Raw genomic sequence first — 15,371 nt, 5'->3', positions numbered from 1 at the left:
ATTAGAAGTCTGATTCGTTTCCACGAAAAAGTTTCTTTCGGATAGTTTTAATGAACCAGTTCAAAAAATAAATAAGTAAATAAATATTCAGAGGTTATTTCACGGTGGAACTGGCTTATTATGTTGTCCACAATTTTGAGCGCTGCACGACAGACTAGATCATGACGTGATTGAGGATCTTATTTCCATCTAAAATACTATATATTTTTTATTTCTATCAGCCAATGATATTGCTAAAACAAAACGTCACGAGCATAGATCAGTGGCCGAGCATCTGATTGACAGATAAACCACGAGCTCTATCAGTGTTATTGTTAATGTTCTGGTTATTTTGTTTCAATGTACAGTTTGTTAATTTTATCCAAAGCATACAGTCAAAGTAAACTTCATCGTTCAGCTGAACTGTGCACATTTATTTTAGACACTTAATGTCTTGTTCAATTCATGCGATAAATGCATGTCCCTGCTGAGCAGTGAGCTATGACTAATTTCACGGGCAAAGCAGACAAAATTACAATTTAAAAATCAAACATAGCTATAGAAATTTATCGTAATTTTTTACAAATAAAGCTTCATATTATGAGAAGGATAGGCCTACTTTCTACGACCTTTATATCCTGCAGTCATGGCGAGATTAGGTTCCTTCGATCTAAAAAAAACAAGAATCGAAAAAGAATCGAAAACAACAGAGGAATCGATTCTTCGAATCGAATCCCATCGATTCCAGAACCAGGAATCGGAATCAGACTCGATTCCAAAAATCTTACAGCCCTATAATAAGACCCGTGATTCATAATAAGAGAAACTGTCGCGGAGGGAGAGGGGCTCGTGACCATCTTTACTCTAAACTAAAGTCAAGACACATTAGGGTTACGTAAGTGAACTTTGTTTTATTTCTTAATTTCTTTGAAATTTATTCAAAACCAAATGTAGAATATCTATTTAAGATTTTCAGTTGTGCACATTTTGTTTACAATATGATTTTTAATGGCATTTTCATTTAATAAATATTTAACGCTTTTAATTACACCTGTAGGGCTGTAGTTACTTTTAAATTAATGGGCTCTGAAAACTTAACAGGAACACGTTTGTTGTGTCAGACCTGGCCGCTCCCATAACTCTGGGCTGACAGCTTTTGAGTTCAACTGGCTATCAGAAGAATCCCTGCGGAGGGTGGGGTTGGGGTTTGTTTGGGGTTGTTTTTAAAAAAAAAAAAAAAAAAAAACATAAGCTAGACATAGTTAATGTCATGATGACTAGTATTTTACAATACAATCAGACTTAACTTTTCAACACAAAAAGAATATAGCATTGTGTGAGAGTTAGGATGCACAAGGCATTGCTTTTACAAATAATTGCAAACGCATTTCAAAAATATTTTGAAAAAGAAAAAAATATCTGTTAGTCTGCATTTACATTGCTTCCACATCTCAATGACCAGTTGTATTTTTCGCTCATCCATGGTTGTCAAACATTGCAATTTCGAAATATGAAATATTATGAGGAACTCCCGAAGCTTTGCTGTTTACAGTGCATGTGATCTTTTGTCCTCTATTTATTCCAAATTTATATTTGTGCAATATTATAGCCTAAAGAAGAGCACTTCCTTTAACTCTCTTCACGATCTTACCACAATAGACCACAGTATTAATAAATTAAGCTCTCTACATTGCACAATGGGTCTCTTATTTACATTTTGTATAAACTTTGTTTACAATGAGAGAATTCGCGAGCGTGCAGAACTCTTTAGTCTTAAAAAATCCAGTGTTTTGAACAGCAATGGCCAATCAGAGATGTTCAAGAAATCAACATGTGTCTGTGATTGGCAACATCGCTCAACTCTACAAAAACATTTTGTGAAAAGAAACTTTTGACAGTCTTCAGAGCACAAACACAAATACTCACTGGAGAGGTTGCCAAAACTGTATTATTAACTGAACTGCTCTTGCATTAATTTGAGATAAAATCGACGTGAGGCCGCTCCCTTAATTACTGTTACTGCTACAAATATGGCGCTCTCTCACTTCACACAGTCAAGTCAAGTCAAGTCACCTTTATTTATATAGCGCTTTTACAATACAGATTGTGTCAAAGCACTTAACAGTATCAAATTGGAGGATAGAGTGTCAGTAATGTATAATGATAAGATTAAACACTCAATTTTCAGTTAAAGGAATTTCATTATTGAATTCAGAGATGTCATTGTCTAGCTCAGTTTAGTTTAAATAGTATCTGTGCAATCAAATCGGCGATAATCGCTAGAAATTAAGTGTCCCCAACTGAGCAAGCCAGAGGCGACAGCCGCAAGGAACCAAAACTCCCTCTGTGACAGAATGGAGAAAAAAAAACCTTGGGAGAAACCAGGCTCAGTCGGGGGGCCAGTTCTCCTCTGACCAGATGAAAAAATTTATATTTCTATTTTAATTTTGTTGCAATTTCTAACAATATTAGTATTATGTAGTTAGGTATTTTATTATATTTTAGTTATTTTGTTATTTTGGTTGATATATCTAGGATATATCTCTGGGGGTCATCTGGTGTCCTGGTCTCCGCTGACGATCAGGGCTGTAGACATCATCTCTTGGTGCTGATCCACCATCTGATCGGATACGGACTGAGAAACAGACTAGGAAAGAAACAAACAAATATTAGCGTAGATGCCATTCAACTGACGATGTAACGAGTACATCGTGTGTTATGGGGAGTGTTCGGTTCCGGTTGATCTAATTAATGCAGCCTAACAATCCTTTAACGGATTTGAATAATAGAAGCGTGACACGCGTTATGTGTAAGCCAGGCTAAAAGATGGGTCTTTAATCTAGATTTAAACTGACAGAGTGTGTCTGCCTCCCGAACAGTGTTAGGTAGACTGTTCCAGAGTTTGGGTGCTAAATAGGAATAGGATCTGCCGCCCGCAGTCGATTTTGATATTCTAGGTATTATCAAACGCCAGAGTTTTGAGAACGAGCGGACGTGGAGGACTATAATGCGATAAGAGCTTGCTCAAGTACTGAGGAGCTAAACCATTCAGGGCTTTATAAGTAATTAACAAGATTTTAAAATCTATCCGATGCTTGATAGGGAGCCAGTGCAGTGTTGACAGAACCGGGCTAATATGGTCATATTTCCTGGTTCTAGTAAGGACTCTAGCTGCTGCATTTTGGACTAACTGTAGTTTGTTGATCAAGCGTGCAGAACAACCACCTAATAAAGCATTACAATTGTCTAACCTTGAGGTCATAAACGCATGAATTAACATTTCTGCATTTGACGTTGAGAGCATTGGTCGCAATTTAGATATGCTTTTGAGATGAAAAATGCAGTTTTACAGATGCTAGAAACATGGCTTTCAAATGACAGATTGCTATCGAACAGCACACCTAGGTTCCTGACTGATGAAGAAGAATTGACAGAGCAGCCGTCAAGTGTTAGATAATGTTCTAGGTTATTACATGTGGGGTTTTTAGGTCCGATAATTAACACCTCTGTTTTTTCAGAATTTAGCAGTAAAAAATTATTTGTCATCCAGTTTTTTATATCGACTATGCATTCCGTTAGTTTCTCAATTTGGTGTGTTTCACCGGGCGAAGAAATATAGAGCTGAGTATCATCAGCATAACAGTGAAAGCTAACACCATGTCTCCTAATAATATCTCCCAAGGGTAACATATAAAGCGTGAAAAGTAACGGCCCTAGTACTGAGCCTTGAGGTACTCCATACTGCACTTGTGATCGATATGATACCTCTTCATTCACTGCTACGAACTGATGGCGGTCAGATAAGTACGATTTGAACCATGCTAAGGCACTTCCACTAATGCCAACAAAGTTTTCTAGTCTATTCAAAAGAATGTTGTGGTCAATAGTGTCGAACGCAGCGCTAAGATCCAGTAGAACTAATAAAGAGATACAACCACGATCAGATGATAGAAGCAGGTCATTTGTAACTCTAATGAGAGCAGTCTCAGTACTATGATACGATCTAAATCCTGACTGGAATTCCTCACAGATATCATTTTTCTCTAGGAAGGAATATAATTGTGAGGATACTACCTTTTCTAGTATCTTTGACAGAAAAGGGAGATTTGAGATCGGTCTGTAATTAACTAGATCTTTGGGGTCAAGTTGTGGTTTTTTAATGAGAGGCTTAATAACAGCCAATTTGAAGGTTTTGGGGACATATCCTAATGACAATGATGAATTAATAATAGCCAAAAGAGGATCTATGACTTCTGGAAGCAGCTCTTTTAGTAGTTTAGATGGAATCGGGTCTAACATACATGTTGTTGGTTTAGATGATTTAACAAGTTTATACAATTCTTCCTCTCCCACAGTAGAGAATGAATGAAATTGTTCCTCAGGGGATCTATAGTGCACTATCTGATGCGATACTGTAGCTGACGGCTGCAAGGATACAATTTTATCTCTGATAGTATCGATCTTGGAAGTGAAGTAGTTCATAAAGTCATTACTGCTATGCTCTTGGGAAATGCCAACACCTGTTGATGCTTGATTTTTCGTTAATTTAGTTACTGTATTGAATAAATACCGAGGGTTATGTTTGTTTTCTTCTAGAAGAGATGAAAAGTAATCAGATCTAGCAGTTTTAATGCTTTTCTGTAGGATAGGGTACTTTCCGCCAAGCTAAACGAAATACCTCTAATTTAGTTTTCCTCCAGCTGCGCTCCATTTTCCGGCTGCTCTCTTTAGGGCGAGTGTGCTCATTATACCACGGTGTTGGACTCTTATCCTTAATCTTCCTTAAGCGTAAAGGAGCAACCGCATCTAGAGTGCTAGAAAAGAGAGAGTCCATAGTTCCTGTTACATCATCAAGTTGTTCTGAGCTATTGGATATGCTGAGGAACTGAGATAAGTCAGGAAGATTATTTATAAAGCAGTCTTTTGTGGTAGAAGTGATGGTTCTACCATATTTGTAACAAGAAGTTGGCTTTACAGCTTTAGCTATATGGAATATACAGGAGACTAGATAATGATCTGAGATATCATCGCTCTGCTGTAAAATTTCAACGCCACTGACATCAATTCCATGTGACAGTATTAAATCTAGAGTATGTTTTCGACAATGAGTAGGGCCTGACACGTGTTGTTTAACACCAATTGAGTTTAGAAGGTCTATAAATGCTGATCCCAACGAATCTCTTTCATTATCAACATGGATATTAAAATCACCAACGATTAGGACTTTATCTGCAGTCAGCACTAACTCCGATAGAAGATCAGAAAATTCTTTAATAAAGTCTGTATGGTGCCCTGGTGGCCTGTATACAGTAGCCAGTACAAACATCACAGGGGATTTATCATTAACACTTGTTTCTTTGGATAACGTTATATGAAGCACCATTACTTCGAACGAATTATACTTGAAACCTGACCTCTGAGAGATACTGAAAATATTTCTATAAATTGTAGCAACACCTCCCCCTTTACCTTTTACCTTTTGGACGTATTTTTCACACAGTGAAAAATACATCGCGGAGCAAAGAGGACACTACAGACAACACGACAGGTTACTTGTGGAAGGAAAACAAAGTATCAGAATTCAAACTTTTCTTTTTTTTTTAATTCATATGATAAATACAGTTTTGTGGCTCTTTAATGTGTTGAACTTGTGACAGATTGCTGTTGCGCTTCACTTCAAGCACGTGAACCGATCACCTCTTTCCTCTTTACTAGTTATCAGAAGAAACCATGTTTCAACCGGGGAAAGGCGTCAATACACACCATAAAATCAAGTTCACCGACGTTAATCTACTCTCTTGTCTGTTTTGTTTGTCGCAAGATGGCGGATTCTGCGTTATGATTGGTCAGATCGCATGTCAATCAAGCTCTCACACTGAATTTATGAGTTGCATAACTCCACCCGTAAAGAGATTTTATCATTAAAAAAAACCTTGTAATTTACCTGTTTAGTGTATTATTGCTGTTATATAAATAAGTAAATAAATAAGTCAAGTCAAGTCACCTTTATTTATATAGCGCTTTTACAATACAGATTGTGTCAAAGCACTTAACAGTATCAAATTGGAGGACAGAGTGTCAGTAATGTATAATGATAAGATTAAACACTCAATTTTCAGTTAAAGGCATTTCATTATTGAATTCAGAGATGTCATTGTCTAGCTCAGTTTAGTTTAAATAGTATCTGTGCAATCAAATCGGCGATAATCGCTAGAAATTAAGTGTCCCCAACTGAGCAAGCCAGAGGCGACAGCGGCAAGGAACCAAAACTCCCTCTGTGACAGAGTGGAGAAAAAAACCTTGGGAGAAACCAGGATCAGTCGGGGGGCCAGTTCTCCTCTGACCAGACGAAACCCGCAGTTCAAAAGTTTATATTTCTATTTTTATTTTGTTGCAATTTCTAACAATAGTAGTATTATGTAGTTAGGTATTTTATTATATTTTAGTTATTTTGTTATTTTTGGTTGATATATCTAGGGATATATCTCTGGGGGTCATCTGGGTGTCCTGGTCTCCGCTGACGAACAGGGCTGTAGACATCATCTCTTGGTGCTGATCCACCATCTGATCGGATACGGACTGAGAAACAGACTAGGAAAGAAACAGACAAATATTAGCGTAGATGCCATTCAACTTACGATGTAACGAGTACATCGTGTGTTATGGGGAGTGTTCCCGGTTCCGGTTGATCTAATTAATGCAGCCTAACAACTTTAACGGATTTGAATAATAGAAGCGTATTAATGCGTTATGTGTAAGCCAGGCTAAAGAGATGTGTCTTTAATCTAGATTTAAACTGACAGAGTGTGTCTGCCTCCCGAACAGTGTTAGGTAGACTGTTTCAGAGTTTAGGTGCTAAATAGGAAAAGGATCTGCCGCCCGCAGTTGATTTTGATATTCTAGGTATTATCAAACGGCCAGAGTTTTGAGAACGCAGCGGATGTGGAGGACTATAATGCGATAAGAGCTCGCTCAAGTACTGAGGAGCTAAACCGTTCAGGGCTTTATAAGTAATTAACAAGATTTTAAAATCTATCCGATGCTTGATAGGGAGCCAGTGCAGTGTTGACAGAACCGGGCTAATATGGTCATATTTCCTGGTTCTAGTAAGGACTCTAGCTGCTGCATTTTGGACCAACTGTAGTTTGTTGATCAAGCGTGCAGAACAACCACCTAATAAAGCATTACAATAGTCTAACCTTGAGGTCATAAACGCATGAATTAACATTTCTGCATTTGACGTTGAGAGCATTGGTCGCAATTTAGATATGCTTTTGAGATGAAAAAATGCAGTTTTACAGATGCTAGAAACATGGCTTTCAAATGACAGATTGCTATCGAACAGCACACCTAGGTTCCTGACTGATGAAGAAGAATTGACAGAGCAGCCATCAAGTGTTAGAAAGTGTTCTAGGTTATTACATGTGGGGTTTTTAGGTCCGATAATTAACACCTCTGTTTTTTCAGAATTTAGCAGTAAAAAATTATTCGTCATCCAGTTTTTTATATCGACTATGCATTCCGTTAGTTTCTCAATTTGGTGTGTTTCACCGGGCCGCGAAGAAATATAGAGCTGAGTATCATCAGCATAACAGTGAAAGCTAACACCATGTCTCCTGATAATATCTCCCAAGGGTAAAATATAGTCATATTATTGTATATGTGGGACGGTGGGCTGCAAAAATACATAACTGAAAGTGGGATTGTTGCCATAGTCAAAAGATCTCAAACCTGATTTCCTGATATGAAATGTTTTTATATTCATTTCTTTTTCATATGGAAATGTTTATTTTGTGATTTAACCTGTCTTGTATGGCACTATTATTAGCTTTCTCCATTTTTTGCTTCGAGTATTAAGCATATTAGACAAAAGGTCATGGACATTTGCCATTTCTAATCAGTATATATAGTCATGCAAATATCTTACTAACTAGCTAAAATTATAATTCTAGTAAAGTAATAAAGCATTTGAGGGACTAACAGTTGCCTATCAGTAACCATTTCATACTGTTTTTATGGAAGTTAATAAAAGATTTCACTGAAGTCTGTGTCAGTGTAGATTAGAATTAGTTGTTTTGTTGTAGTGTAAGTTTTTATACATATTGTTTACAATATTCTGTTTGCAGTAACCAAATCATGTTTTTCCTTTAGCAAACAGGAAGAGCTAGAGAGAGCCAGCATGTCTAAAGCCGGACTAATGCCTTCGCCCAGTGGTGTAGTGGTGCCTAGAGAAGCGGGTATACTCTTAATTCATGCCCCAATTTTTTATTTTTTTTAAACGGCCCTGCAAAGGATGAACGACCTGTGTCATAAACAGTGACATGTAAAACTAGTCTTGCAATTTTAGTTCACTCCAAAATGGGCCAGTAATATTTGCACACTGTCACTTAACTTCTGCTGCTTGAGTAAGGATCATTATAAAATAATATTATCCACAGAGGAGGTGCAGTTTTTGCAATAAATAATTAACTGCAGCAACTGACATTTTGTCAGAACCTCTAGTAAATTGCATGTTATTTTGTTTAGTTGTCTGTTCAGAATTGTGGGAGAATTGTGATCTCTATTTGAAACAAACAATTTTTTTGATTTTGACAGAAGTGAGGGGACAGAAATGTCTAATATAATAACTTTTTGTATAATTGACAGGTTTTATAACGATCATTATTATTATTATTATTATTATTAATTATTAGGCTACCTCTTGCTTTTAATTGGCTGAGAAATCAAATACACAGCTGGACAATAAGCAATAATTTATTATATTTTTCCTGTATTTTCCTAATGACAATTTTATGATTTGTTTAGCCTATATACTACATTTCCATTTTTATCACAGAATAAGGCAGAATATATTTTATAGCCTAGTATCTATTGGCAAGTGTAATAAATGCTATCAATTAGCCTACTTAGCACTGCATTATTCAGAATCAGATGCTTTTTTATTACCTGGAGATTGAAAAACACACATAAACCATACTGTCGCAATCATGTGTTTACTGTCTTCATGTTTCTATTTATTCAGCTTAGCCACAGTAGACATAGATTTGGCTACAGCGATAGCTGGATTCTTGCACGTCGTGACTCGTGAGTTACTTCTATGAGGCCGTTTTGGACTTTCTGCGAGAGCGCCATCCTATAAATGAAACATACACTGCATGAGAGTGTTTACGTCTTTACTGGATGTTTTAGAGAATATTTGCATTTATTCACATGCGATTGGATTAGTTACTCATATGCTGGACTGTCATGATTTGGCTAGTGCAGGACACTACTGAATGATGCGCATCAGAGGGGATTTAGAAGTAGGTATACGGAATGCCGACTGATAAAGAAGTGGGTATACGCCGTATACCTGCGTATACCCTCCACTACACCACTGCCTTCGCCCATATGTTTGGTGGAGAATGTGAACGGATCACTCAGCGTCTGTAAGGATGCCATTGAGTTCCTGAGTAGGATCAGTGAGCCGGTGGTGGTGGTGTCTGTGGTGGGACTCTACCGCACAGGAAATCTTACCTTATGAACCGCCTGGCGGGACAACAGTCAGGTGAGAGAACTGCCTAGACATGCCAACTTAATGTGTGCATATTAGCTACATGCTAATTATGATAATAAAAAACATGGTTGTCTTAGGCTTTGCTCTCGGCAATACTATCGAGTCGAAAACCAAAGGCATCTGGATGTGGTGTGTCTCGCACCCCTATAAAGAAGGACACACTCTGGTGCTGCTGGATACAGAGGGACTTGGTGATGTGGCCAAAGTGAGGACAAGAATAAAACTGTAGACTTTAATAGTCTTGTTGATATATGTTGTGGATGATTTGATCTCAAGACTCTGTGTGTTTCAGGGAGACTCTAAGAATGACGGCTGGATCTTCTGTCTGGCTGTTCTGCTCAGCAGCACTCTGGTGTACAACAGCCGGGGCACTATTGATAACACTGCAGTGGAAAAGCTACAGTATCCTTTAATCTCAAAACCCACTTCCTCTGTCACATACTGTATACAAACATACACTTTATAAGATGTTATTTCTTAATGAGCTGCAGATATGTTGTTGAACTCACTGAGCAGATCAAGATCAGATCGACGAATGCAGCAGATGAGGAGGAAGAAGAGGATTGTAAGTTTGTGCAGTTTTTCCCATCATTCACCTGGGTCGTGAGAGACTTCACCTTGGAATTGGTAATTGATGGAAAGAGGGTGACTGAGGACGAGTACCTTGATTTTGCTCTCCAGCTCAAGAAAGGTATTTAAAATAGACTTAAACATTGCTAGAATTTGAAACATGTCAATAAACAACGACTGAAGACTGAAAAAAAAAAAATCTTTCTTACTCCAATTTGGTAAAAATGTGTTATTTTCTCCTAAAAGGTGTGAGCAAGAAAGTCAGTGACTACAACCTGCCTCGTCAATGCATCCAAAACTATTTCCCGTCCCCCAGGAAGTGTTTTGTGTTCCCTTCTCCAGCCTCACCTGAAAACATGACACGTTTAGAAAGCTTGCAAGAACGGGACCTTGTACCCGGTTTTCTGAAGGTCACGGGACGTTTTTGTGAACACATCTTTCACAATAGTGTCGTGAAAACAGTGAAAGGAGGACACAGAGTTACTGGCAAATGTGAGTGTTTAATATTGAGAATATTGAATGTTCAGACCCATATGCTTTTATAATTGCAAATTAAATCTGTTTGTGTGTGTTGTCAGTGCTCGGACATCTGGTTGAGATTTATGTAGACACAATCAACAGTGGTAAGGTGCCCTGTCTAGACAATGCAGTTGTTGCTCTTGCAAATCTACAGAACCAGACAGCTGTTCAAGAAGCTCTGAAAGCGTATCAGATTGGGATGGAAAAGGTATGACACGCATTATTTCATATATTCACTCAGTGCAGTTACTCATCAAACTGTGCTTTATTTCTGTAAAGTTGCTTTAGCTTGGCTTTAGTGGGGTTTTTAGTTAAACGATATGTATTTTGGAAGCGACTGTTATTTGATTAATATAACATTAAATTAAATTATACATACATATATGCAGATTACTTGGGAAGGCATTAGTTTCAGAGATTTGTCTGTTAACCATTTAATATGATAATATTCAACATGAAAATAGAAAAAAGTCGGATCAATTTTTTTTTGTTGTTGAGCACCCTGTTTGAGTTTTCCATTGATGTGTGCTTTTGTTTTGAGTAATTAATTTTTGAAACTGAACCGAATTGTTACAGCTATTCAGTGACAAAGCATGCTGTTCTTTGCAGGTGAAGAACAAGTTCCCAGTAGGTGTGGATGATATTTCCTCCGAGCACCAGAAGTTCAGCAGTCTGGCCACCGCTGAGTTTATGAAAGGCTCCTATAAATGAAACATACACTGCATGAGAGTGTTTACGTCTTTACTGGATGTTTTTAGAGAATATTTGCATTTATTCACATGCGATTGGATTAGTTACTCATATGCTGGACTGTCATGATTTGGCTAGTGCAGGACACTACTGAATGATGCGGACTGATAAAGAAGTGGGTATAGAGAGTATACCAGCATGTCCTCCACTACGGACTAATGCCTTCGCCCATATGTTTGGTGGAGAATGTGAACGGATCACTCAGTGTCTGTAAGGATGCCATTGAGTTCCTGAGTAGGATCAGTGAGCCGGTGGTGGTGGTGTCTGTGGTGGGACTCTACCGTACAGGGAAATCTTACCTTATGAACCGCCTGGCGGGACAACAGTCAGGTGAGAGAACTGCCTAGACATGCCAACTTAATGTGTGCATATTAGCTACATGCTAATTATGATAATAAAAAACATGGTTGTCTTAGGCTTTGCTCTCGGCAATACTATCGAGTCGAAAACCAAAGGCATCTGGATGTGGTGTGTCTCGCACCCCTATAAAGAAGGACACACTCTGGTGCTGCTGGATACAGAGGGACTTGGTGATGTGGCCAAAGTGAGGACAAGAATAAAACTGTAGACTTTAATAGTCTTGTTGATATATGTTGTGGATGATTTGATATGAAGACTCTGTGTGTTTCAGGGAGACTCTAAGAATGACGGCTGGATCTTCTGTCTGGCTGTTCTGCTCAGCAGCACTCTGGTGTACAACAGCCGCGGCACTATTGATAACACTGCAGTGGAAAAGCTACAGTATCCTTTAATCTCAAAACTTCCACTTCCTCTGTCACATACTGTATACAAACATACACTTTATAAGATGTTATTTCTTAATGAGCTGCAGATATGTTGTTGAACTCACTGAGCAGATCAAGATCAGATCGACAAATGCAGCAGATGAGGAGGAAGAGGAGGATTGTAAGTTTGTGCAGTTTTTCCCATCATTCACCTGGGTCGTGAGAGACTTCACCTTGGAATTGGTAATTGATGGAAAGAGGGTGACTGAGGACGAGTACCTTGATTTTGCTCTCCAGCTCAAGAAAGGTATTTAAAATAGACTTAAACATTGCTAGAATTTGAAACATGTCAATAAACAACGACTGAAGACTGAAAAAAAAAAAATCTTTCTTACTCCAATTTGGTAAAAATGTGTTATTTTCTCCTAAAAGGTGTGAGCAAGAAAGTCAGTGACTACAACCTGCCTCGTCAATGCATCCGAAACTATTTCCCGTCCCCCAGGAAGTGTTTTGTGTTCCCTTCTCCAGCCTCACCTGAAAACATGACACGTTTAGAAAGCTTGCAAGAACGGGACCTTGTACCCGGTTTTCTGAAGGTCACGGGACGTTTTTGTGAACACATCTTTCACAATAGTGTCGTGAAAACAGTGAAAGGAGGACACAGAGTTACTGGCAAATGTGAGTGTTTAATATTGAGAATATTGAATGTTCAGACCCATATGCTTTTATAATTGCAAATTAAATCTGTTTGTGTGTGTTGTCAGTGCTCGGACATCTGGTTGAGATTTATGTAGACACAATCAACAGTGGTAAGGTGCCCTGTCTGGACAATGCAGTTGTTGCTCTTGCAAATCTAGAGAACCAGACAGCTGTTCAAGAAGCTCTGAAAGCGTATCAGATTGGGATGGAAAAGGTATGACACGCATTATTTCATATATTCACTCAGTGCAGTTACTCATCAAACTGTGCTTTATTTCTGTAAAGTTGCTTTAGCTTGGCTTTAGTGGGGTTTTTAGTTAAACGATATGTATTTTGGAAGCGACTGTTATTTGATTAATATAACATTAAATTAAATTATACATACATATATGCAGATTACTTGGGAAGGCATTAGTTTCAGAGATTTGTCTGTTAACCATTTAATATGATAATATTCAACATGAAAATAGAAAAAAGTCGGATCAATTTTTTTTTGTTGTTGAGCACCCTGTTTGAGTTTTCCATTGATGTGTGCTTTTGTTTTGAGTAATTAATTTTTTGAAACTGAACCGAATTGTTACAGCTATTCAGTGACAAAGCATGCTGTTCTTTGCAGGTGAAGAACAAGTTCCCAGTAGGTGTGGATGATATTTCCTCCGAGCACCAGAAGTTCAGCAGTCTGGCCACCGCTGAGTTTATGAAAGGCTCCTTTAAAGATGAAAAAGGAGAATACCTGAAAAAACTGATGGTGAGTTTCAAATGCACCTCACACAATAATGCAGCTGTTATTTGAATATATTCGTAAATATGCAAAGCCTTGTTTCATTGTGCATTGAGGACATGGTGTTTCTGTGAAATTGTTCTTTGAATATACATGAAGGGATGAGCATGTCTATACAGTAAATGTTAATAATGTATGTTTATGTGCAGGCCGAGGCTGTGCTGAACGAGTTTCTGAAAGAGCGAGGACCAGAAGCAAACTGCATCCTCCACATGGACACAAAACTCACTGAAAATGACAGAAAGATTCAGGGTAAATCTTTATCAACCTATGAATATTTGTAATTAATTACGCTGTTTCATTCTGGAGCATTTGTAATTTAATTAACCCAAAAACCCAAATTGTTACTCAAGAGCATCTCTAAGGCATCTTGGAGTTCAGGTTCTGGAGGTTTGGTATTAATATCATATTTCACATCATTTTTTGTTTTCTTTGTTGATGGACAGAGGAAAAGGAAAAGAATGCTCTGCTGGAACAGAAGTTTAAAGAGGAAGAGGAGAAACGCATTGAGAGTGAGCGAATGATGAAGGCAGAGAAAGAGCGGCAGGAGGACCAAATGAGGCAGATGCAGGAGAAGTTCAACAAGGAGCTGGAGCAGCAGCAGCAGGAGATGGACAGAGCCATTGAGAGCAAGCTGAATGAGCGGGAGGAGATGATAAAGAAAGGCTTTAGTGAGAAAGCTGATCTCCTGAATGAAGAGATAACAAATCTAAAAAAGGGAATTTCTGGTGGTTTCATGAAGGACTATGTGATGCCTATTTTAAGAGCTGTGGCAGAAATCCTTCCAACTGTTCTTAATTATAGAGTGATGATGAAAGGACTCAAAGTAGAGTGACCTTTTCCAGGCAAATCAGTGTTGCATCACAGATTGATTGATTTATTCATTTAGCTAACAAGACACAAAGTAGGCTTTTATTTAGTAGGACTGTGTTTTGTTAATGAGTAGTGTCCTAATTCACATGTACTGTATACTGTGTAATAAAAGTATGTACTATGTTGCTGGTGGTGGGAGTTTCAGAATCTCACTGGATTTAGTAGGTCGTCTGGGTACTTTTCACTACTGTTTTTCAAATGCTATTAATTCTGATATACTATCAGGCCCTTCCTAACGGAGCATGCAGCACAACTTCTTGTCCAGGCCCTTGTCATTTCTAGGCTGGACTACTGCAATCCTCTTCTGGTTGGATTTCCATCAAACACAATCAAACCTCTACAAATGATTCAGAATGCAGCGGCACGACTGCTCTTCAACGAGCCCAAAAGGGCCCACATCACACCTCTCTTTATCTCTCTGCACCAGCTTCTGGTTGCAGCTCGCATGAAGTTCAAGACATTGATTCTTGCTTCTAGAACAGCGACAGGCTCAGCACCCTCCTACTTCCACTCACTTTTGAGAATCTACTTCCCCTTCAGATGTCTGAGATATACAAGTCAGCGACACCTCGTGGTGCCATCACAGAGAGGCACAAAATCACTTCCCTGAACATTTTCGTTCACTGTTCCTGTCTGGTGGAATGATCTTCCCACATCTATCCAGAACCCCACCCCACACAGTTATTTAACCAAACTGAATCAGCAATGAACTAACTTCAACTGAATAATTGAATATTTACTATTGTCTTTTTTAGAGCTGAATTTTGTTTGCATCATTTGAATCATTATTTTCCTGTGAAGTTGCTTTGAAACAATCTATATTGTATGACGCTCTGTATAAATAAAGATGACTCAACTCAACTTAGTAAGAGTATTTTGTAGACCTTTATTTCACATTCTTTCATACAGTTGTTTTTTT

At 38.2% G+C, this 15,371-nt stretch overlaps 1 protein-coding gene and 1 pseudogene across 1 annotated transcript; both read left to right on the top strand.

Annotated features, from left to right (window-relative positions):
• Positions 1-8,158: 8,158 nt before the first annotated feature.
• Positions 8,159-11,335, top strand: LOC131528559 (guanylate-binding protein 4-like; annotated as a pseudogene).
• Positions 11,336-11,523: 188 nt separating this feature from the next.
• On the top strand, positions 11,524-15,167 carry LOC131526262 (guanylate-binding protein 4-like). The gene is made up of 9 exons (XM_058754467.1): positions 11,524-11,704; positions 11,791-11,918; positions 12,006-12,115; positions 12,207-12,406; positions 12,532-12,777; positions 12,864-13,012; positions 13,415-13,546; positions 13,729-13,831; positions 14,026-15,167. The coding sequence occupies exons 1-9, from the start codon at positions 11,533-11,535 to the stop codon at positions 14,412-14,414; spliced, it is 1,629 nt and encodes a 542-aa protein (XP_058610450.1). The 5' UTR covers positions 11,524-11,532; the 3' UTR covers positions 14,415-15,167.
• Positions 15,168-15,371: the final 204 nt, after the last annotated feature.

The sequence above is a fragment of the Onychostoma macrolepis genome, chromosome 02, assembly GCF_012432095.1.
Source record: "Onychostoma macrolepis isolate SWU-2019 chromosome 02, ASM1243209v1, whole genome shotgun sequence".
NCBI classification, from domain to species: Eukaryota; Metazoa; Chordata; class Actinopteri; order Cypriniformes; family Cyprinidae; genus Onychostoma; species Onychostoma macrolepis.
The sequence above is the reverse complement of the archived record's forward strand: the minus strand, read 5'-3'. Positions and strand labels throughout refer to the sequence as shown.